The following is a 26,104-nucleotide window of genomic DNA, read 5'->3' as shown; positions in this document are numbered from 1 at the left end:
GAGGAAAGCCCGTACTGTGCTAGTTATTGTTTACTCATTGTGTCATCCCAGTCTACATGTGTGTGAAATCTGGAATCACCCAATTCATACTTAAATTATGGATAAAAACCTATTTTGAGGTCACAATGACCTTTGACCTTTGAGTCAAAAGTGTCACCTATTCAGTGTCAGTAAAAAATGTCATCACTTCATCATTGTATCCCATTAGACATCTGTGTGAAATTTTGTCATAATTACCGCGTCAATGCTTATCATCATTTTGAGGTCACAGTGACCTTTGAGTCAAAAGTGTCACCAAGTCATTGTCCAACCAACTGCGAAATATGATAATCAATTCTTGAGTTAAGGCTAAAAACGTGTTTTGTGAGGTCACAGTGACCTTGTCATTTGACCACCAAATTCTAATCAGTCCATCCTTGAGTACAAGTGGACATTTGTGAAAACATAATGCCTCCAGCCATGGATATCGCTGGCGCAGAGGCATAAACAATGCACTGTACATGTCCATAACAGAGCAGGTTAGAGGAAGAGGGATTGTCTGGAAGAGATTTCAGATTAAAACTCTGCTGTCACTGTGACTGGAGAAATAAAGCCAGCACTGAGATCAGGAGCTGGTTTCACAACATTTTGATCTAACTAACAGCCGTACATGGGGCACGGACGCGACGCATCACGTAGGTGGGGTGGAGTTGGGTTTTTTACCTGCTACACAGACATCGGTCTCTGTCAGACTCAGATTGTACTCGTTTTTTACACAGCTCTACGTAATTTTTACCTGTTGGAGGGCCGCAAAGCTGCACATAGCAAAAAAAATAAACCAGCTGTATAAAAACAGAGATGAGCAGCACGATGCCTGCACAGGTGCGCGTGGTTTCCGTGGTTAGTGTAGCAGCTTCAGTTGATTATAATGGACATGCTCTGCTGCTGGCATGTTGCGGCAGACGTGTCGTGCTGCGTTCGTGCCCCGTGTATTTCAGCCGTAATAGTCAGATTTAAGAGAGATGTCTAAATCACCTGCACAAAGCTGACTAGTTCTTGACTATCTTAAGTAAAACTAATTTGCAGTGAATTCTCTTTTTTCGATCTGAAAAACATGGATGACCAAGAACCGCTTGGCTCCCTTCACTCAAGCAGAAAATGTTTATCTTCTGGAAGAATTCAACCATTACATGGACATTTTACTTTACAGCGAAGACTATAACAATACAAGAACTTACAGTAGTATAAAATGTCAACGCAGTGCAGGCCTGTAGTTGACCTGCTAACTTTTTTAGGCTTTTTTAAGTCCATCTTTATTTTTGTGAACCAATCTAACTTGCGTTAGAGGAACCTGGGAGCAAAATTTAGACCTAACACTACAGACCAGTCTGAAATGTCTGAAATATCTACCAGCCACAGGACTAATTTTCCTATGACAAATCTTGTTAAAAGAAACTTACAGACTTTGCTTTGTTTCTCCTCATTTTCAACATAAGACAAAACTTAAGGACTTATGTGGAGACTTTGTGTTGCTGCAGAAGCAAAAGTAAAGCATCCAGCAGAGGAAAAAAGAGAAATCAACCTCAACTGCAGACGCTTCCTCATGGTAAGCAGTGCAGCCCCTACCAAATAAACCAACTCTGCATTCTATTATTGGCATGTTTAGGGTAGTATACCAGTCTCTTAAAGTGAAAACCCATCTGCCTACCAGAAAAGGAAACCACTGAATTTCAATTTCCCGATTTTATTCATCAGAATAGAAAGGTCAACCCTGCTGAGATACTGCTGAGTAAAGCGCGCACTAGAAACCTAACTGCTTAGTTCAGCAAGATTTGAAGCCTGTTGCAATCAATAGAGAAGTCTGTTTTGTTGTAGTGCAATGTATAATTCATTAGCAGTTGAAATACTATAGATTAGCTGGGGGTTAAAGTAGACGATTTGATTGTTAGTATACTACTTTATGCTGATGATATCAGTTTACTTGCAGAGCATGAAAAAGATCTACATAAAATGCTTAATGTTGTGGCTGAATGGTGCTGGAAGTGGAGACTAATGGTAAACCAGAATAAAACACAAATAGCACATTCCACAATTAGATGTTAAATTTCGACTTACTTACACTTCACTCACGCACATGTCTGATGAAAAACAACTAAAGTGCAGAGCCTTAGGTGAAGCAGAATTTAGCCAAAAGTGAAAGCTCTCATGAAACCTGTGCGGTGTTCCTCAAGGAACCAGTCGAGGGCCTCCTGTGTTTGCAGTCAAATTAAGCTAAAATGGTTCTTTGAAGATCTTCTTTATGAAAGAAGTGTGTTTTTTTACTTGCTTCATGTCTATGACAGAAAACAAATATTTGTATCCATATATTCAAGGATCAACCCAGAGTTATATCACTCAGCTAGATTTTCCTACAACTTCTCGTACCTAAACGACACATTTGTGTGTGCTTTCCAAACATGGAGTGAATGGGTCACTGTTTTGCTTGTCTCGTGCACGCGCACAATGATGCACATGCACCTGTGACGCGATACACAATGGTTTCACACTATTCGACTGATCTACAGGTAGCGGAAACGCAACAAGAAACGCAGCAAAGACAGGGAAGAAGAAGAATGCAAGTTAACATGGATGTAAACAATGCAGGTTTCAAGTTTTTAAGAAAAATGGGCTTTGCAAATGTTTTATGAGGAAGCAAATGCATTCAACACATATGTTAGTATTCAAGGATACACAGACTGTGTTCTAGTGAAGCACTGAATGTAAATATAACTTTAATTTGTTTACAAGAAAACACAAGACACATTTAAGACTTTTTCAAGAAAGAAAACAATGCTACTGTGTCTCTCACCTTTTCTTTGTTGTCTAAAGCTATTATACAAAATTAATTAACTTCAGAAACTACATTTGATTTGTATTATATTGGGATTCTGAAGTGATACACCACAACATTAGAGGAACCACTGCAGTAACTGCACTGATGTGGAAACTGTTCTCCACACTTCCCTGGTTATTCCATGACCTGATCTTTTCATTGTTCATTTAATGCACTTTAAGTGTTTCTGTATATTTATGTTAACAGAGGGCTTCACTACATGAAAAACGTTCCATCTTTGACCGTAAATTTGTTGTTTCCACACAACAAATAAATCTCCTTTGTTTGCGTCTTCATTTGTGGAAACTGTTAACCACACACTGTGGTGCTCCATAAAAGGTCACACGTCTTATTTCCCTGTAACTGTCAGTTAACAAGTAGGATTCTTGACTCATGACATACAGGAAAGCTTCTATACTTTAATGCTACATAGACCAGAGATGCCAAGATTGATACAATAAAGATGTAGTTGATATCTTCATCATTTTAAGGTGTCAACCACAAGTCTGCTGTACAACAGCAAATGGCAAACAGTGTGAACCATAGATTTTCATTTTGAGACTGAAACAAAAGAAAAGCTGTGGGGCCCTTTGGTGACTGTTATACCAGGCAGACAAACACATTGTATATATGCATATGTATGTATGTATATGAAAGATGTCACTCGTAATGATACCTTTAGAGTCCCCTCAGCTCTGTGAAGTTTCAGCTCATAGTTTTAGTTTAATGGCACATTTACTGTAAGGTTCAGTCTCACCACTCTCATCAACCTCATTTTCAGCAGCATCAGCAGCTGCTCTAGCAACTACACTGTGCCAGAACCCTCTGGCCTGTTCGATGCCCATATACTGTATATCCCATGTATTTGAAACACAAGAACATTTACTCTAAAAGTGTCACTATGAAGCAGCTCTGATAAACCTGCCCAGCACCAAGTGGCAGACAAAGTTAGTGACTAGCTGGTGAAGGAAGTGGAACATTTAGCAGCTAAAGTGCTAGATATTTCCCTTATGAGTTAGTGGAGACCAAACCCGAGCTAAAAAGGAATAATTATTGGACTTACATTCACCATGTGGACACAAATACAGTACAAATGAATGCTAATGTTGCTAGGTATCTGCTGGATGTGTAAATAGGCTGGATGACATGTTAGCCACGTCAACTTTATAAGGTGATAAAATGTCAGTGTTGTTTTTAGAGCCCCTAGGTGACCAAAAGCTCAATTCATGCGGGATTAAATTTCATATTTTCTCACTGCTGTTATATGAAATGAAAGATTGAAAAGCACATCCAGATAGCTTGCACACACATACTGTACAATGGTTGAAGCCACATAAACCATTCATTAAGTCTGTGCAAAGTAAACATGCTACTTTTAAAACATCTTCTAATCCTACAAAGTTTTGGATTAACTGTGTTAGGCTTCATTATGTACACTTCCTCCTCTCTTACCTCCTTCCTCTGTCACTGATTCACCCTACAGAGTCCAGATGCCGCTGCTGAGTATCTCCATTCACCATGGTTTGTTGCTGAGTCCAATTCTGGTTATGATGGCCTCCTTAATGGACAGACAAAACAATTATACATATATATATATATATATATATATATATATATATATATATATATATATAAATGAAAAACTAGCATCAAGAGAGCTGTCAACCAAGTCTGTGCGTTCCAACACAGCCCTGAGAAGAGATCTGTAGGTCTGATGTTTACCCTATTACACTAGCTGGATAATTTGCATTGACTGCTACACAGCTCCTGATGAAGATGGATTACCAATTAGGCTAAGCGAGCAACTGCCCCAGGGTCGCTGACCCTCAGGGGCCCCTGAAGGCCCCAGGTTGTCTGTGCTGTAATTAGCTTGTCTTAATTTGATTAATTACAAATTTGTTTGGTAAATGCACCACTAAAGCACAATCAAAATCTGAAATCGCCTCAATTTTTACACAATCCTGAGGCCTTGTCTTATAGAAGGGCCCTGTGTCAAAATCTAGTTTTAATATGGTTAATATTTTAGTTTATACTATGCTTACATGCTTATGGTGCATATCCTTAAATCTGCATTTAATTGGCAACTTGAGGTCAGTGCAACAAGCTGTAAACCACTGACCTATTATCACCTTATAAAGTTGGCTTTAAACTATCCGGCTCTGTAAGTTAGTAGCTAAATGCCCCACTATGTTCACCAGCGATTGGTCAACTTTGTCTAGGCTGTTTGGTGCTCAGTATGTGGTGTACTGTTTGTGAGTTTTTATTGCTGGAAACAAGGTTGATGAGTGTGGTGGAACAAAACCAGTAAACATGTGGGCTGTAAAACCAAAACAGTGAGCTGAAAGATGCTAAAACATCTTGTAGTGCTGATGGGAACTCATTTTTGCCCCAGGGCTCCCTAGCAGCTTAATATGGTCCTGTTGCTAGCAGTATAACGTTAGCGATGTAAATATACCTACAGGAGTGTCTGAAAATAAAACACACAGAATAACTAATATTGCTTCTCTTAACTACAGATAAAACCCAACATTTATAGACACTATTTAGCAGGCTAAAATACCGCCAAATGTTTGTTAATTAAAGTTAGCAGCTGCAATAGCGCAGAACCAATTAGCTAACTCTAACTCTTAATTAGCATGAATAGAAAAATGCACTAAACATCAAGTTACATCCAGTTTCAAACCAAAAACAAGTACACATTGATGTTATTAACCACAGCTACATACATACATTAAATACAGAAGAGAAAACTCACATATTCACTAATGTCTGCACAACCATCTACCATCCTAATTAAGCCATTAAGGGATTAAACAAGGCCAAAATGGCGCTGGATAGTCTGGGTCACAGAATTTGGTGCAACACCTGTACATAGCTTATTCAAGTCTGTACAGCTGGTGATAAGAAAGCTATCCATGGTTCACCCATAGAGGTGATGTGTAGTGCATGACTCTGAAGTACCATCTAACCATGGTTATTATAAAGAAAATCTACTTTTTGGTGATTATATTTTTAAGAGATCAGAGCTGGAAGTTAAATTTTAACAACCTTTTTCTGAGATGATGGTGGGACTTCAGAAGTGAAAGTTAGTCAGAACTCAACAGCACCATCTTTAGTCCAAGTGCATACAGTTTAGTGACTCAACTTTCTGGTCTGTGATGCTGTTTTAGGCTCCAAAACTATCATGTTAAATTATCATACTGTCGAACACAGAGGAAGCTCTAATTGCGCAAGAATTATGATACTTTTTTAACTATACATTTATCTTTTTAAATAAAACAAATACTCAATAATATCAATATGTCAGTCATGATCCATTTTACACATCAATATCAGTTTACTGAGTACCACTCAGCCTTTGAAAACAGTTGTAAAATGTCTTCTGCGGCTTTGGAGGAGCTTTCTAAAGTCTGAGAAAATAACCGTGGTGATGCCATCAGGGTTATACCGACTTGGGGTTGGAGACTACGCATTTTGAACAAAAGGCCAGGCAGGGAGGGTCTAATCAAGGGACACCATATGGGAAATTTAGGGATCCAGCATTTTTGGAGCTTGACCTATAATAGGGATTAAAAATCAGAATATTTTAGTTTCTGCTGCACCAATTTTGACCATCCTTTTTTTTTTTTTTAACGCCTGTGTCTTCGAAGTCCTCTAATTTTATGGAAGAGCTGGAAATGTCATCACAGTGTCCAAGGTTCAAGTTTGACAGGGGACAGGAGACCTTTGTTGCATGTCATCCCTCTTCTCTCTCCGCTCATTTCCTGTAATCTCTCTGTCACCATCAATGTCATGTTAAATGTTAACAACGTTAAATGTCTGGTTTTAAAGTTTAACTCAATAAGTGAGATTATTCCTGCATCCCAAGCAGCTTTGCCTCAGAGAAATGTTTGTGGGAAATGAGTCTAAGATACAAGAAAGAAAAGGTCAAAATTCATATCCTTACATTGCCTTCAGGTGCTCTTAGTAAAGTCTATGGCTAGATGCTGCCATCTACAGAGCATCTCTGCACGGATATAATAATGTTGTGCAGAGCGCCCTCTTCTGATGGAGGAAGAGAATCACAAATGTCTCATGTTCGTTGATGTGGGATGCATTTCATACAAATTTCCTCCCAAAATTCAGCCTCACAGATTTGTTATCTTTGGAGATCTAAATTAGAATTTAAAACACAGTTCTGTAGGTTTAAGTTAAGTTTTTTCTTGGTTGTTTTTTGTTGACAAAATATAAACTAAAGTGGCCGTCTGCAGAGTTCAGGTACAATTTTTTGATGGTTGTAACAATCCTCTAATTTTTTATCATTTTCCCTTTTCACACAGACACACCTTTGTTCTTCTATTCTTGTGAGGACCCTCAATGACGTAATACATTCCCTAGCCCCTAAACCTAACCCTAAAACAAGTCTTAACCCTTAAACAGTCACTTGAATAAGTCTTCACTTTTCCAAAAATGTTCTCACTCTCAAGGTCTAAAACCCTTACCTGGTCCTCATAAACAGGACTGCTGTACAACACCAACCAAACTTTCAAATAAATAACAAAATTTTACTACCTAGGTATATATAAAGTCATTCAAACTAGTACACACTCGCATCAGTATTAACAATCTTTTACTTTGATACTTTAAGTTAATTTTACTTCTGTACTTTAACTTAAGTAGGATTTCTCATGCAGGACCTTTACTTGTAATGGAGTACTTTCACATAGCTGTATTGGTACTTTTACTTAAGTAATGGATCTGAATACTTCTTCCACTACTGCAAAAGACTCCATCACAACTGAAACATATTCCTGAGGGACCTTTTTAATATCAGAATCATGTAACAACAACACTGGTGATTAAAAATAAGACACAGAAACAAACTCAGATTAGCTTTTTATTGTCATTTCTGCAGAAATACCACAAAAAAAACACACAAAAAAAAAACGTAGCAACTACGTGGTGATTGGAAGAACAGTTCCAACTTGATTCTCTATAAATTTAGGTTATACTAGTTTTGTTAAAATAGAATAATTTGTTAGACTTACTAATAGAAAAAAAGCTCAGGGAGGGGAGTTGTGTGCATAGCTTATAACAAACCTCCAGACAAAAAAAAAAAGAATAAGGAACAAAATATATAAATAAATGCTTTAAAATACTAAAGGCTGTGGTGATGTAAACCCAAATTCAGACTATACGATCAGTGGTTCATCCCCAAATGTGAGAAGAAGTAACCATGTGATTAATAAACATACAGCTGCAAAATACAAACAGGGTAGTGTGAAGACAACTTATATAATGAGCTGCGTAGTGTGATGAAGATGTGAAACGACAAGCAGGAAAAACTTCAGCTTCAATGGAAAAATAACGTCCATACAAATAAGTTTACTGATAAAGAACAGAGTCTTAAAAGCAGATTTTTACTGTAAATGAGAGAAAATATTCTGCCAAAGGGATTATTTTATTTGTTTCTGCAGTTAAACTTGGGCTGATACAGATTACTTGCTCAACAGAAAATTAATCGCCAATTATTTTCATAACTGATTACTCAGTTATTTGTCACATTTATCATGTCATTTGCTGGTTCCACATAGTCAAGTGTGAGGATTTGCTGCTTTTATGTGTTTGATCTGATTTCATATATTTAATATATTTCGGTTTTGGGCTGTTGGTCGGACAAAACAAGCAATTTGAAGATGTCACCCTGGATTTCTGATATTTTATAGTCTAAACGATTAAAACAAATCAAACAAATTATCACCAGATTAAATCGATGAGGAAAATGATCAGTAGTTGCAGGCCTAGACTCAATTCTTCCTGGACAATCTTAACTTGTGAAATTAAAACTATCAGCATTATTTCTGAGACTGACAGCTTTTTTCACCTTTTTTACAAACAGAAAAATAAGATTTTAAGACTCTGTACAAGATAAAAGTCCTTCTTGTTCCGTCTTCTTGTTTGCAGAGTTAAAACTCCAAAACAGAAAACATGCTTCTAAAACTAACAAAAAACAAAAGCATCAACCAGCCAGCTGGTTGCCAACATTACAGTTCCCCTTCTGTGTTTGTCAGAGCTACAGAAACTGGTCCTTTTTTCTGACAGCTGTAAACAAACTCGAGGTAAACATCCTTGTAAACACCAAAAGGGCACGGACTCATGCAAAAACCTGACAGCAGGCCGTTGCTCCACCAGGGGGCAACAAAGACTTTTACAGTCCTAGCCGCTGCAGAAATCCCTCTTCATGGAGTTTACGCTTTGTTCAATTGGACAAAGTAAAACCAGAACAGTTTGTACCACAGAACTAGTGTTTCTCAGCTGACCTCACATTTTGTTTTAACTTCTGATGGCTGAGGAGAGAGGAGAACTAAAATGTATACAATGAATCCTTCATGGAGATGGAGCAACAGTGCAGCGGTAGTGTACATGCAGTGAGTATACAGTGGGATTTCCAAAATGGCTACACCTGCACGTTACAACATGACTGACACAAACGGAAAACAGAATAAAGAAACAAAAACAGGAAACAATATTATATTATTTCTCTCCTCACCATCATGAGCACCCTGTTATCACAGTTTTCTTGGTGCTTTAGGGTCATTCAAGAGAAACTTTACAGGCACAAAGTGGTTCTACTGTGTTTCCCCGATCAACAGGGAACAACAACTTCAAACAGAAAAAAACTAAAGCGATTCAGAGTTTCTGCATCTTCACGGCTGCTCAGTGGTTTTCTAAACTTGATCACATTCAGTGCTGGATGTGTTGCCTGTCAGTGGAAGTTAATACACTTCAAATTTAGCATCATGCAATGCATATGTAAACTGCACAGAAAGTTATTTTATCCTGTTTTGATGATGAAACTTTCCCCCTGCTAAATCAAAATTAGAATGAAACTCTGTTCAACATTACAAACTCCACATTTATCTTTATGCAACTTAACCAGTAGGATTCTTGCTTACCATTTCAGACAGTTTGCAGCAACACAAATGTGGTGAAGAAGGAAAAAAAAACATGTTACAGATGTGTTAAAAAAAAATAATCTACTGAATCCACAGTGAAACAGCTGTAAATATCTGTTGCTGCACAACTGGTGGCCAAATTAAAGCTACTATAACCTGTCAGCTTATAGAAAAATTACTCAAGTACACAACAAAAGGATTGTTGGTACAGATGAACACACATCATACTTCAGGAGTTGTAGGTAAAATGTTTTGACTTTTAATTTCTAATAAATTGGCCGGTTTGCTACCAGAAGAGAACATAAACATGAAAACCATTATCATCCAAACATCCCCAGCACATCATGAAGTAACTTCGGTCCAGCCTGCAGTGCAGCTGAGCCTCAGTAACTTCCTGTCACCGACACAGAAATAATAGCAGTTGGGGATTTCTCCCAGTCTGTAACTGGCTTTTTATATACTCACACACGAAATGTTCTCTGTGCAAGTTACTGTACATGTTTATGTTCAATTTGCTTTGAAAGGTAAAGCAGATATAGAAAGAAAGATAGTATTCAGCATGGAATTGGGACGCAGAAAGTGTCAAGTGTCAGCAGCCCATTAGCTTTATCTTAGACATACGAGAATGAGAACTTGAGTAATTTTAAACGCTATGTTTCCTTCCTCTTACTTTGGATAATGCTAGTCTACCAGTACAGTTAGCAAAGAGCATCAGTTATAACAATAAACTGGGGACACATGGAAGACTTGGTGTCTGTATCGTTATCATTTAACAGGGCAAATTAAAGTGTGATCTCCAGAAATCTCTGGACTTCTTTAAATCTAAATCCACATCCAAAATGTTGTTACTGCAACACAGAAGCAGGTAAACACACCACAAGGCAGTCTCAGGGAAACGTTTTGTGCATTGGTGCTTTCACTCTGAGTCGCCCTCAACATCACAAAAAAACAGCTGAACGGAGGTGCAGACAAACAGACTGCCACAAACTTCACATAAAGTGCAAACTGCCGAGGTTTTCCCCTCACAGCATCAGACCGGCTGAAGCTCCAGGAAAACCAGCGAGACAGAAGACGAGACGATCCACAGGTCAACATGCCGCCTCTTCTGCTGGTCTCGGTTTAATGGCTCTCTATCACCACAGGCTCGTACCCGCCTGCAGACACCCTGCAAGGACCCAAACATACAGAGACAAGAGTCAGAGTGTGTGTTAACAAGTTAATTTAGTGTGTTAGATGTGTGATGTAGTGGAGGGTTAAACTCTAACACAGTTTACACATCTCTTTAATGCTCACTTTTATTGTTACCATGTAAATTTAATTACAGTTTACTGCGTAGCGTCATACTGAAGTCATAAGAAAGGAGGATGGGATTTTATGGGCAATGAAGTGTTGTTTAAGGTTTGTGATCTTATGTGGATTGGTGGATTATGATGTGAGTTTTCTAAAGAGAATACAAACACTAATACTTAAAACTTAATATCGATTTTGTTGAATCTGTTGATACGGATGATCCCTGGGTAATGATGTCATACAAGACAGTTACTACATTATTAGAGGGGATGTGTACAGGAAGCAGGTTTTCACTTATTCACCATTACGTAGTCAAATCAGCCAAAAATCACAAATCACACATTTGCCTCAAAGGACTTTACAATCTGCACACCCTCTACTCCTCTCTTATTATATGTAGTAGACAACACAGTGTGTCAGATGACTCAATCACATTACAATATATTACACTATTCAGATCATGCACAGAAGGGTGTACTTTTTAGATAGCACTGCCAGACAATTTGAGTCTACACTAATAATTCTACCTATAGAATGAGACGTACTGAATAGTGGACTATATAATCAATACTGAATGATTTTCAGATGCAGCCTCAGAGACAGGAACTATATCACTGGTTAAATGTCAGAGTCAAAGACAGCAGTTTTATTGTTGTGTTTTTTGTCAGATGGTACTTATTATCCATATTGTAAGTGAAACATGGACAATGAAATTCGATAAAAGATAAAACACTTATTAAGTGACGTTGCTAGGTGCGCGTCCTGCGTCTCTGACGCGTTAAAATCCAAAAGGACGCAGTAAACTCACTGGGGACGCACCATATTTTCCCCCTGATAATGCTACATTGTGAAAAACAAATTTGTGTTAAAATCATAGAAATAAACAAAAGAAAACACGCTGTCAAAAAACCCGTTTCTTACCGTCTGTGCATATACTGTATCTCTCCAGCACCAAACGGTAAGCAGCTTACCGGTGAATTAACAGTGCTATGAGTCGGTGTTTAATTCGGCGTGTATCTGATCCACCAACCAGCACATATTTCAGTGAGAAATCTTAATTCTTGAAACAATAGCCTCTCATTCCCACGGTCTTCTGCCACAACAACAGAGGCTGGTAGCAACAAAATCCAAAATGTGAAGTATGTAAGTACGGAAATACAGTTTGTCTTTATGGATTGTATTGATGCCAAACTGACAAGAAGCCTGTCGACATATGGCGCCTTTTATCTTGTGTTTCTACTACTTTCCTAATTAAACATGATGTGCTTGATGGTGTTATGACTCCTGATGAAACTTGAAGGCTCAGCATTCTTGTTGCTCTTTATCTTCCCTTTTTAACATTTATTCACCCAGAAAAAAGCTAATATTTCTCTGTATAACATGACCTCCTCTTTCTATCAGCTGCTGTGTGTCTGCAGTGTATTTACAGATTTGGGATTTTATTTGTTTAATTTTCAGATACATTTTCAACATACATGAATAACCAGAATTAAAACCATATAGAATCAAACACAAATTTTAATGGGGACCCACTCAATTTCCCCTTTTCAATGTACTGAGCCCCTGGGACCCACAGGTGGTCATTTGAGTGGGTCCCAGGGGCTCACTACATTGAAAACCTATCAACATCACTGCTTATTAACAAACAGCTCCTGCGAGCCTTAGCCACGAGTTAAAAACCTAGGAACACGTTTTAGCTGTTAAAAGAATGCAGAAAATAATCTAGTGGAAGTGAAAAGAGGGCTCACTCAGGCTTCAGCCTATTGTTAGTAGAGCTGAGTATTGTTTGAAATGGTTTAATAACGGTGCCAAACAAGTTTTTTTTACAAAATAATTTTCATATTTGACATATTTGAGAAGTTTGGCTTATTTAGTTAGTGTTTAATTTCATATAAAGCAAAGCAGCTGTACCAATAATTTAGCCAAGACGCAATATAGTTTTAAAATTATGAAAAGAAAATGCTTTTTTCAAAAATTTGTTTGTTAAATATGTGGTGTAGACACATTTCGGTCACATTCTTAGCCAGAAAACAAAGTTTTATTGCCACAATCTGCTATTATTTCTGAATTCTTAAACTCCAATCTGCTGAAAGTTAAGTGAAAGTGACAAGAGGAAAAGAGGAAGAGAAAGCAACACCCAGACAGTGGACATGAGAGGAGAATCAAGGAGAGGAGGAAGTGATAAAGAAAGTGGCAGAAAGTCAGAGTCAAGCTTTTCACCTGTTTCCAAGCCTGATGCCGCTGAGTGCAGTGGTTCCATCTCTGCTGACGAACAGACGCAGGTTGCTGTCTGAAAGCCAGAAACACAGAAACCGGGTTAGCAGCTGCTGACGGAAACCAGAAGGCATCAACACACAGACAATAAAAGGAGACAAAACACAGAGCTGGAAAACTGACGGAGAGCTCAGTCCAAAGATGGTGCAGGAGTTACACATGGCGTGTTCTCCACTTTTATACATCAATAATATGCAGTAACTGTAAAACCTTCACATGAAGAGACTCACTGTAAACAAATGAGCCCATGTTGAAGAATGATTGATGGTGTTTCTCAGAATTAAGACTACATTTCCCATAAAATACTCCTACCAACATCTTCCTCTGCCAGAAACTCTAAAAAGCTTTACAGCTTTTTGCTCGTCGAAGGCGAGTTGATGCTCACCAGCTAGCAAGTAGCTTGTTTGTTAGGAAACGTGTAAACAAACTAACAACGTATGTGACATTGTGCCAAACAGGATGTTTTTGTTTGTATCTGTAACCTTGGTGCCATTAAGGGACATAAAAAAGAGGAAAGAGGCTGCAAGGATGATCTTCTCTCTCTCTTTCATCGTCAGTTTTTTTGGCAAATCACCACAGAACTTCATTTGCAATAAGTAAAATGTTTTCAGCTTTCGACACTTCCCTTTGCGGGTTGTGGTCGGTCCCACGTTGCTTCCTATTCTACACTTTGAGACAAAAGTTTTCACCTTGAAGGGGCCAGTATACTCCATCAGAACTGCTGGTCGGATGGTGGAATAGCTTTAGAAACCCCACCCCCACACACCTTTCCAACGTCAGATTAATTGGAGCTGTGTCCGACCACTTCTGTAACTTTTTAAGTCGTGATTGGCCAGCTCTCTAGCTCTCTTTTTTAATTTGTTACCCAACTATTTCTGTCATTTTACATGTGAACAACTGAGTGCAACACTATGAATGTCTTCCAGGAGAGAGTGCCTGATGTGGTCGGACAACACGCTGAACAAACCAGTCATTTTAAAATCTCTGTCCACACCTATTTCTGTTACAAATTTGAACCAAAGCCCAAGGTAATATTGAGCTAAAAATGCTATTACAGTGTATAAACACCTCTTAAAAAGGTGCAATCTGCAACTTTCCACACATTTAAACTACGGCAATGAAGACAGAGCTTCTAGTAAATTGGTAAATGTCTACATTTATATAGCGCTTTTATCCAAAAAAAAGCAAATAGGTGCCGCTCATTCACCCATTCACTCACCCATGGCAGCGAGCTACCACGCAGGGTGCCGGCCAACCATGGGGAGCAATTTGGGATTCGACACGTGGACAGGAGGAGGTGGGGATCGAACAGTGGACGACACGCTCTACCTGCTGAGCCACAGCCGCCCCAGTGTGGCATTTGTGAAATTGTTTCACCTTCGTGTTGTTGATATTGAGTGAAAATGTCATAGACGAGGTAACATGAACACAGATTTATTATTTACTGAACTGATGAAGGTGTGAGTTTTCAGTGTTTCAGATTGATATAATAACCAACAAAACATTAACAGATCTTAGCTGTAAAATTCATGTAAAAGTTATTGTGATTTATGATCTAACTGAAGATTTAAAATCTTGGCCCTGTTTCACAGTTTGTCTTGTTTAGTGTGCATGGATTGCAGCAGGCTTGTGACACAGCCCACTCTCCTGGAACTAAACCCTTGAGTATTCAGCTATATTTGTGCCTGTTTTCTTCTTGTTTTAAGCTGTAACTCAACCACTACTTAGACTGAACTTTGTACGCTGTTTTTTAATACTGTTTTGGGCCTTTTTTGTCCTTTTGTAACTCACAAGAAACACCACACGGACACATGAGGTTGACACGGAGCTGCTATACTGATGGCCGATCACTATTGTAATCTTATCATTCTGCAGAGATCTACACTCCCACTGTACCTTCAGTGTTGTTGATATCTGCAAAGTTTTGGCTTTGGACAATTTTCTCCACGATGTCGTCAGCATCCATGCGAGTGTCGTTCACCCAAGAGGGTTGACTCTCCACTGAGTCCTGCTTCCTCCTGAAATATAATAAATAGAAGAAGAGAAGAAGAAAATTGTAATTAGAATATGACTGAACTAGAATGCTATATATTTCTTGTTCCATGTTGGGGTTTTTTTATGTAAATCTAAAGCAGGATGAGTGTAAATCCTAGCAATCCCATTACACACTGACAAAAGACTGTACTCTGCGTCTGTACCTGGGGGGCCTGTTAGAGGGTAAGACAGGGCGCGGGGGTCGAGGGGGTCTTTCTGGACGTCCGGCGTCCTTGTCACCCTCTGTAGGTGTGTCAGCAGTGAAGCCCAAGCCCCCAGAGGCGCTGCTTCCTGTCGAGGTGTTCCTGCGATGCGTGAGGTCTGACAGGCTAGAGGAGCAGGAGTGCTCAGTGCTGTAGCCTGCAGGACGGCAGGGACACGAGAAGGCAGCGGAGGAGACATTAGACTAATGATTAATATCAGAGGTTATCAGAGGAACAGCTTTGGGTCGATGACAGCAGTGTGGAACAAAGGTGAGAAGTAATAAAGTACGTTCACTCAAGTACAACGCTTAGGTTAAGTGCAAGTGGCTAAAAGTTGTTTGTATGCTGGTTGAGTTTAATCAATAAAAAAATGTTAAAATTCCAATCTGGTTTTAGAAAAAAAACAGTAGTGAAACTGCCCATCTCAAGGTTTTAAATGACAGAATCAGATCACTGTCAACCTGTTAAACTGCCTTCATGACATCCACAAGTGGAAATTTCTTGCAGCTAAATGCTGATAAGATAGAGATATTGATCATAGGTCACGATATCAAACAGTCTTAGTTCTCTATCTCATTCAATAACTAGCAGAAATCTTCATCAATCTGTCATTTTTTATCAAAACTTCAGCTTAGACAAACGTGTTAATTCAGTGGTTCAATCCCGCTTTCATCATCTCAGAAACATTTCAAGGATCAGACCTTTTCATTCAACCAAAAATCTGGAAACTGTTATTCATGCCTTCATAACTAGTCGATTAGATTACTGTAACTCCTCACTCTCCGGCATCAGTATCCCGTCTCCAGCTCATCCAAAACTCCGCTGCCAGGATCTTGACTCGGACTAAGAATCATGATCACATCACACAGATCCTGGCTTCATTACACTGGCTACCTGTTGTTTTCAGAATTGATTTTAAGATTTTATTGATCACCTACAAAGCCCTGAGAGGCCTTGCCCCATAGCAGATGTGTTAGTGCCCCATTTCCCTTCCCGCTCCCTGAGATCCTCGAATGCATCATTCCTGGTTGTTCCAAGGTCCAGTTTGATACACAAAAGGTGATAAGGCCTTTTCTTATTTTACTCTCTTTGTGTTTTATAATGTGTTTAGTTTTATGGCTTTTAGTTTGTTTTATTCCCTTTTTGTTTTAAATATACTCTGTTTTTATTGTAAAGTACTTTGTAACTGTGTTTTGAAAGGTGCTATATAAATAAAGTGTATTATTATTATTAATATTAATTATTATTATTAATTTTTTTTTCACATCAACTCTGACCTCCATTATGACTGTCACTGTCTCCGACACCAGCCGGCCAAACTTTCTACAGCAAGCTAATTTATTTATTCACTTATTAATTTAGTTAACCTTTATTTAACCAGGAATTCTCTTCTCCTTTATAAGAGAGACCTCGCCAAAATGAAAGCTAACACTAGTCACATAAGAACGCACACAATCAATTAAAAAAAAATATTCACATTTAGAACAATAAAATGGGACCTGAGAGGCATTACTGGACTAATATCAGAAATGCTACGAAACGTATTCATCTGTTCAATGGACAAAAAGAGGTTTAAACAGACTTGAGAAGTATACAGGAAGAAAATGGTGTTTATATGTATCGATTCCTCCCGCTGTAGTTCTACATGCTCAATGTGAAACCAGAGAGCTCATGGTCAAACTGGTGACTTAAATCGATTGCTGTGCATGTAGTTCACACTATATAGAAAGCAGATTTGTGTAATTTAAATGGCTGCCTATCACTGCTTCACTAAGTACTAAGCTGGAGCCTAAAAACAACTTGGTACATTTGTTAAACTGAGGTGCAACAGACGAGTGATTTTCCGTCTAAAACGCTCCAGAAATGCTTCAAAAAATGTGTCTGACCCTTGACCTTAGGAGAGGCTATCAGGCTGTGACCTGTTGCCCCCGACAACACAGCTCCCGGGGGAACAGGAGGTCTTTTCATCAGTGTACAGTTGGTCAGCTGAATGTGCAAAAAACGTTCAATTTGCCTACAGGCAACAATACAAGTCAACAAAATAGAATAATATATAGAATAAAGAATAAATAGAATAAAGTTTCTAATAAAATATCCAATAACAACCAAATTCATATTTATTATTAGAAATTAGGAGCTCTTTCAAGGGAATTTCTCTGGAAATCAACTGCTTATAAACTTAACAGAACTAACCAAATTAAATTGTCTCTATTGTCCCAATAATTAGTACCAGTTTACATAGTTCTTTCCAGGAAATGTCCTACAGAATTATTAGGAAATTACAGGACACATGAAATAAAGACTTTAATTCACTTTATAGGAAAGATACTTTTCTGGGATACTAAAAGATATCAAAAGGAAGGCTGGCTGAAACAACTCGTGGTGACTCGTGTACCTGAGATTTTGCTGTGCTGGCTGGCGTAGCTGGAGTTACGAGAGTGACCAGACTGGAAGACTTCTGCATGGCCGCACTGGTTCGCTTCTGATTCTTCAAGTAGACCTGAAGGCACCAGAAGACGAAAACAACACTGTTACCAGCTCGTATTTATTTATTTTGAGTCGAAATCCTTCTGCAGGTTCAGACATCAAGCAGACACTTCTGACTCACAGGAGCTGTAATTCACAACCATGTATTGTATGTTGGCAGGTTTTCACTCCAACCAGTCGTCCAAAGTAACTGCTTTTGTAAACACTTTTTTTTTGTAATGAAACCTTGAATACTCTTGGATATTCATGGCTCGTGGCTGAAAATTATCACTTTTTCTCACGTGGAAAAGGTGTTTTGGACAGATTCCCGAACCAGACGCTCCAGTGCTGTGAACAACCACAGCCTTTCAACTTGTTTTCCAAGTTGGAACAAAAACAGGTTTCATTTTTCATTTTAATTCAAACTCAACAAATCCTAAACAATGCCAGCTGGTTTTCCATGCGAGGAAAATCTTCTTAAAATATATATTTTTAGAACATCTTCCAGGAAGTTTTGGCTCGTTCTGAAACACATCTGGCTGGGGGGGTCGAGGCAGGTTGAGCCAAAATCTAAAAGACTAGAGTCCAGTCTCAAGACCACTTTATCTTTTTCATACTCATCTTAATTATAACCGTTCTAAAAACAGGTAAACTGATTTAAAAAACTTTGGCGGGAACAGGTTTTCTGTTCTGTCTCAAATCCCTTTAGACCTCAAACTTTACTGTACCTGGAAAAAGGGCTGGGATTCAATACCATTTTATTGATTCTGAACCCAGTAGCAAATCTGCTTATCAAATCCAAATCCTTTCGAATTCCTCATCACATCTATTCAGGTTGAGCTAAAACAAGATTAACATTCAAATACTCAGTACAAATTGTGTTTCCAGATGCAGTACATTACATCCATTACTCTTTCTGAGTTGTACCTGAGCTGATGATGGAGGGTCGAGGCTTGGCGGCTCGGCCCAGAGAAACCCCTCCAGCCGGCCCGGGCTCGGCTGTTCCCTCCCCCTTACAGTCCAGCTGCAGGGTGTGTTCTCGTCCTGAGATGGAGATGGACTTTGCTGTGCCGGGAGGCCTACAGGAACAAAACAAAACACAACTTATCAGTCTGGAACAGATTAAATGCAGAGCTGCAGTTCTGCTTAGCTTGGCACGCTCAGATAAGATTCATTTTATTGACCGCGGAGTCACTGCGGCAACAAAGGACAGAGGAGCACAAATATGTTTAACAATCCGGTAAAAATGTACATTAAATATCAAGACACTAATAAATACCTGTGGTTTCATACACATTAGTTCAATTAAATTCAATTTTATTTATATAGCGCCAATTATGAAGAACTCCCTCAACAAATATGTTGACTTATTTGTGCTGAGATGCATTACTTTCCCAAAGTTTCAGTAAATCGTGTATTTGTTCATTTATCCATACAGAAGGTCAACCCCTTAGGAGAATACTCCTTTCTGATAATGCTATAACACAAAGGTAACATGCTTTGCCTTTTTGTAATCGCACCCTTTTTATTTTATTTTATTTTACAGTTTTACAGATATACTATAGGAGATATCTGCAGCTTTGGGGAGTTGGGAGTCCAGAAATTCAGTGTTTTTAAGTTTAACATTGCTAAAAGACGAGCCAAGTGGCAAAATACCAAACACAAAAGAGGAAAAAAAACAAAACACAAAACCTTCAAGTGTGATGACAAGTTTGACAAGGTGAGATTGAAAAACCCCATAAGGGTATAAAAACATATTAGAAATTACTGTCAACATTAACATTTCAGCCCCAGTCCAACCTTCATCAGGTCAAGATGTTTTTATTCAGACCAAGAGGCATTGTGGTGGAATGCGTGGTTAATCATTCAACCTATATATTTAGAAAGACCCTCCTAAATCTCACAATTTGAAATACTCACGTTTTAAAACACGGATCTCCAGACAGGAGGGTCATTCCGATGATCACCTTTAAAAAAAAAAACATAAAAAGAAATTTTACCACACAGTTTTAACATTTTTCTTTTGCAACATATCCAAAGGTAAAAATGTCTGTTTTGCTGCCACGTCAAGAAGAATTCCCATGCCGTTGTTACACTTATCTCTGATCTAACATTAACAAAATGATGAAATATTTTTCCGTAATTGCTGCCTTTTTCCTTTGTAGCGCATGTTCTTTCCCTTTCCTGTACACCTGATTACATTCCCGCACAGACCAGACGTTAATCAACATACTGTGTCTCGCAGCAATATTTCTGTCGGTATCACAGGGGGATAATCAAAACCTGAACATTATCACCAAATCAGCCCAGCCCAGAAAGAAAAGTCTGAATAAAAAGGTTCAAAATGTAAAGCCCAACAAACCTAAGACACAAGTTGAAACTCCAAAAATGTCTGACCTATGTTTTTGTTATTGCTTAGTAATGATGAACGTGTTTCGACTAAACCGTTGGCTGCTTAAGCAATAATATGAATTAACTGGAGAAGCTTGGAGGAAATTCCCAGTAAGCTCCCTGACGTATGAGTTACGCACAACAACACCACACAAAGTCTACCAGAGGAATGAGATGACAAAACTGCTCGTGACTGTCTTGGCTCTTTGTTTCACAGAGCAGTTTGTGTTGATGATCTCTGAGTGGCGCTGCAGCGTCCCTCAACTCCTTAGTGAATAAGCCAGAACCTCCTTCACCCACAGTGACATTAAACTGCTTCAGCTGCGAGTGAAATTAGCAGCTTAGTATTCTGAACTGATGAGAAAATGGTGATTTTTTTGGGCAATTATTTTAATTTTCAATGATTATTTTCTCAATCAAATCAATTAATCCTTTGTTGTATAAAATGTCAAGAAGTTGAGAAAAACATCATTTCCTGAAGCCTAAGGTGAGGTCTTCAAACAGTCCAAAACCAAAATATATTCAGTTCACATAAGACAAAGAGAAGAGGCAAATCCTCACAATTGAGAAGCTGGAACTTGGTTATGTTTGGCATTTTTGCTTGAAAAATATGAATCGATTCTGTAGAGCAGGCCTATTCAACTGGCGGCCCGCGGGCCACATCCGGCCCAGCAGCAGCCTCCGTGTGGCCCAGCGTACATAAATCTGATATATGACAAAATAAGTAAACTAAATATATAGTGAATGGATGTAGCTAACGAGTGAGCCATCTCGCTTCCTTCTCATCTCTGTTGAGAGTTGCACATGCTCAGTACCGATCGGGCAGGATGTTTACGGATGTAGCGACACCGCCAATCATATCTTTCACAAATCAACGTTTTCTCATGTGAGCTCCGACCACGCTTAGTAGCTTTTCAAAACATCTGGCTATTGTGACAAGTAGGGATGTGCTTTACTGAAAATATGTCTCTGTCAACCCTGAAACGTAAATTTGACAATGAAAACCGTCAGTTTAACCCCGCCTGGACTGGCAAGTTTTTGTTTATTTTACCGCCATCTCCAAGCACCTGCTATTTTTTATTACATTCATTTGCATGTGTTTAAAATTTGTCATTGCCGAAAACACACACACAAAAAAGGCTTTAAACAGGCTGCTGAAAATGGACTAATCCTTTTATCTCAAGGTGATTTATGCCAATTAATTGTTTGGTTTACAAAATGTCTTTATTATCAATGAATAAAATAAAATAGATAACATCCGGTGGGCACGAGACAACACAAAGATAAGGCTGCCTGTAATCAGACATGACATGCCTGCTGATGAAAGTAAATTGAATATCTAGTTTTAGACTGCTGGTCAGAAAAAACAAGACATTTGTTACGTTATCTGACATTTTTCAGCAAGAAACAATTGAAATATTCATTTTACTATCACTTAAGACAAAGAAAAGCGGCATTTTACTACAATGAGAAAAAACTTGCTCAACCAATTATCTGTAGATTGACAAATTGAATAATCAACTACTCATTTTAGCTACTCAAATATATTTTCATTTCAACAGAAAAACCAAAGCACTTAAACAAAAGTCCTTCACCAGTTTTACATAACAAAGGAACAATTGATCCTCTACCTTTTATCACTCTGGCCGCTTCTGACTAAATTTGTGGAGTGGAAGCAATCAATGAAAAGGTCAAAGGTCAAAGTCTCAGAGTTAATGATCAAACTTGCTTCAGGCATTGAAACCTATAACATTTCTGACACGTTCAAATTTCTTGTTTATACCATGAGGGAACAGACTTAATCTCTAAGATTATTCTACCATTGGCCAAGATAAATGACATATTGGAGAAAACGTGCACAACGTATTTTTTGTCACTGAATACCCATCTCTTGCCTTCAGTATGGAGTTGTCCTGCCGTGTGTTCTTGGTGTCGTATCCCTCCAGCAGACAACAGCGCACAGTGGAGCCAGAACCCGCAAACTCCGCCATGTTGAGGTCTGTGAAGCCCAGCTGAGGGTGAAGAAGAGAAGACGAGTTAATTCTAGATTCACTAATGGACGGGTTCACTGGCCTTTATTTTTGACACGAGTTAAGACAGGACAGATTTCTGCTACGCCCATCGTTTAGCACACCAAGAAATTTCACATTGTTAACGTCACAAGCTTCTGAAGTTTTAATGTATGACAGGGTTCAAAAACCACACGTCAATCTTAACAGACATCAAACCAGACTAAGAGTGAAACCTGTATTTTTAAAGCGGCTTTAATGAAGACAATTACATTTGACATTTTAAACAGTTAGCTGATAATATTCTCCAAAGCTACACTGAATAAGCAGGTGTACAGTTAGCATATGTTGGTGTGGTGATTTGTGGTGATTTAACTTGTTAAAAGTCACTGTGACCTCAGTTAATTAAAACATGGACTGAAGGCCAGAGCAGGACTAATGTCACTGTCCCATTCGGGAACGACTCCTCTAAATCTATGGCACACCTGACGGGTGGAATGGCACTCTGGAAAGGTAGTAAGACAGGAGTCTTCCACTGCAAGATGCCGTCCTTTTGTGCGTTCACATCTCTGTGCTAAACAAATCAGCATGTTTTGGTTCAGGCGCGATCTCTCTCTCTCTCTCTCTCTCTTCATCCTCCCAAAATACAAACGCCTCACTACCTCGTTACAAAATAAGCAAGACTGTGACAGAGGGAGCGATAAAAAATAGTGAGGGACAGAATCTGAGAGCGCGTCGCAAATATCGTGCATGTTTGATTTATGGGGATTCTCTCCACAAGTCTTATCGCTCAGAACAGCGGGGTGTCGATCACCTCACAGCGGCGCTGCCAGGTGTGTATTCTGACTAAACTCCTCTGGGACTGGATTAGCCCAGCCGGAGCAGCTAGTGGGAGGCCGCCATAAGTAAGTTAAAGGCCCCAAGTGAACTAGGACACTACCACAATACCACTAAAAAGCTGAGGGAAAACGCACACCTATTCTAATCAGGTGCTGGCTCGCAAGCAAACATCAAAAAAAGAATGGGAAAGCTGCACACTCATAAGTCAGATACATTTATTTCAACTGATGAAGAGCGACGTTTCAGCAAACTGCCTTCTTTGGGATAAAATAAAGCAGTCACCTGACTGGCATTTATACCAACTGGGACAGGGGCTGCATATCAGGGCAATCAACTTAAAGGTCCATTTAGAAATCTACTTAGTGTAAGTCAGGGATTTCTACGCAGCTCCAGATTACACTGATAAGGACTCTACATGTCTACATGACCTTGATCTGTAAAAACAACCCTCACAGCTTCTTGCCATGTGGAAACTGCCTTTGTCTTAACTGCATTTGCAATGTTATTTTAAATTAACTCTGCAGCTCTCAAGGTTCCCATTCTTCATTCTCCAGGTTTCCCTTTCTTTAGGAGCTTCTGTTTTCATAGGTGTGTATTTAAGGAAGCCAACTACTAAGGAGGGAAGCAGGGTATATTTAACCAAAGGATATCTAAATGGAGAATGGGCAAAAACAGAGGAAACTGTTCCTGTCAGGCAACAACGTCCATGGATCAACAAAAGTTTACCTTCACGAGGGGTTTGACCTTGTAATTTCATTCATGAGACATGACTCATTTGTCAGGAGCTCTTAAAGTTACGGTTAGAGAGGTGTTGGCAGGATGTTTTGCAGATTCCGAGCAAATGTGAGCATAAGGAAGACAAGTTTTTGATTTATAGTCACGCCCTGCCAGTGGCATGCTCGTCAAAGTGCTGTGAGAAATGCTAATATTTACACGATATGGTATTAAGGTTTACAGAGACTGAGACAAGCTCATCTGTAACTGTTTTTATGTGTTTATGAAGGTGAGAGGTGAGGCGACCGAGAGGGAGACACAAGCTCTTACCTTCGTATATGCTTTTCCTCCTTTGAGTTCCTGCAGGGAAAACAGGAAGACAGTAATGAACCCAGTGATCCAACTTCATATTACAGAGGCCTCGAATTACAGGGCTCCAACGAGAGAGTTGAAATTACAGGCTGAGACCACACTCATGGTTCCTCAGAGCATGGCACCGAGGCGGCGTTCACATGGGAGATTTAGCATCATGTCTGCACTGAAATGTCCTGGATACATTTTTCTGAGAATGTCTCCGAACCTCTTAAAACAGTCTGTACGATGTTTTTGGTTAATCAAGTTTGTTAGTGGATACGGTTCTGTAGGGCTGGGTATCACTTAAAACTTTCTGATACTGGTAGCAATACGATACAAGAGTTTTAATACCAATACCAAAATTATACTTATTTTACATGGAGGAACATGTGTTTCTACAAACCCCCTCCCAATATGCATTGATTTGGTGATTTGCAGGTCAAAAGACATCTACACATCTAGGTTTATACTGGGCAAATTTGAATAAAAGAGGTTTTTTTAGGATATACTGTAAATAAGAGTTGTGTAAAATGGAATTTCAGTGACTATATTTCAATGCGAAGCAGGTCCTAACTACACGGTTAAATATAACAAAGCAAATTCCTTGTATGTGTAAACCTACTTGGCAATAAAGGTGATTCAGAAAACAAAAATGTGTCACATTTCCGGGTATACCGCTCCAAACTGCATGCCGTCTTTAAAGAGCATAGCAGCACGCTTCTTTGTAACAGCCGCACTGAAAAAACAGTGTGATGTGGTTTCATCAATAAGAGATATGATGATGTTGTTTAGTCATCTTGACATCTTTTGACCTGCAAAATCACCTTGGCTGATTTATACCTTATTACACCATTGCAATGAAAAATGGCTCTAACATAGTTCCAGTCAACCGTTTAAACACTGCTCTAGATCAGCGCTCAAGTTTTTTTTAAGCTTATTCCTGCCGCCTAACCCCTAGTTAACTGACTGATGAAACTAACCAATCCATGGGTTAAATTAACTAAATTTTTAGGTAATAATGGACTTGATGGAGGAAATGCTCCACCCACTCACGGTGTGGCGACCTTCGACTCGGCCTCTTCCATTGTTTTCTAGTATTGAGACAACATACATTAACGCTTGGCTACATCCACACTGCTACTTTTTCGACGCAGCAGTGTGGACAAAAAAAACAAAAACGTAGTAGTGTGGATAAAGCCTTAAGTGCTAAAATCCTCCAATATGGCCACCAGATGGTCTGTTACCTGACAGCTGTAAAGTCATTACAAAATCTCTCTTATATTTCAGAACTGCTCAGTGTTCAGTATTGATGATGGGTGGGTAATATGACTTATTCACTCTTTGGGTAAAAACTAGTCAGAATATAATGACAGCATGAAGAAATAAAACAAGCCTGCAACTGCATAACTGAATGTTTTGACTCAACAGTAGGGTAGTTTTGTTTTATTTAGATTCAAATCCCAAACTTTTTAAGACATTGCATTGAGTTTATCTCCAGACTTGAAGAGGACACTTTGAGAGTCGTACCTTCCTGACTGACACCCTGCAGACAGAAGGATCCAGGACTCCGGTGTGGGGGTTGGCGCTCATTTTAGACACAAAGGTAAACCTCTTCCTCCAGCGAACACAGTTCTCTTGAACCTCCTCTCTGTAAGGAGAAAAAAACAACACAAATCACACATAAACCTCTGTGGTGAACAGTTTGGTATTCTGCATTCTTATGCTTCCAATGAATTATTCATT

At 39.0% G+C, this 26,104-nt stretch overlaps 1 protein-coding gene across 1 annotated transcript in view; it reads right to left on the bottom strand.

Moving 5' to 3' along the window:
- Positions 1-7,714: 7,714 nt before the first annotated feature.
- Positions 7,715-26,104, bottom strand: part of LOC122875757 (protein FAM102A-like) — a 38,625-nt gene continuing 20,235 nt past the window's right edge. The window contains exons 3-12 of the mRNA XM_044195234.1: positions 25,889-26,009; positions 24,338-24,367; positions 22,340-22,456; positions 19,974-20,020; positions 18,981-19,132; positions 17,983-18,087; positions 15,549-15,744; positions 15,247-15,368; positions 13,297-13,366; positions 7,715-10,951 (exon numbers count right to left, since the gene is read on the bottom strand). Coding sequence (XP_044051169.1) covers positions 10,906-10,951; positions 13,297-13,366; positions 15,247-15,368; positions 15,549-15,744; positions 17,983-18,087; positions 18,981-19,132; positions 19,974-20,020; positions 22,340-22,456; positions 24,338-24,367; positions 25,889-26,009 — 1,006 coding nt within the window. The 3' untranslated portion in view covers positions 7,715-10,905. The remainder of the gene's footprint in view (positions 10,952-13,296; positions 13,367-15,246; positions 15,369-15,548; positions 15,745-17,982; positions 18,088-18,980; positions 19,133-19,973; positions 20,021-22,339; positions 22,457-24,337; positions 24,368-25,888; positions 26,010-26,104) is intronic.

This window comes from Siniperca chuatsi, linkage group LG5, assembly GCF_020085105.1.
Source record: "Siniperca chuatsi isolate FFG_IHB_CAS linkage group LG5, ASM2008510v1, whole genome shotgun sequence".
NCBI classification, from domain to species: Eukaryota; Metazoa; Chordata; class Actinopteri; order Centrarchiformes; family Sinipercidae; genus Siniperca; species Siniperca chuatsi.
The sequence above is the reverse complement of the archived record's forward strand: the minus strand, read 5'-3'. Positions and strand labels throughout refer to the sequence as shown.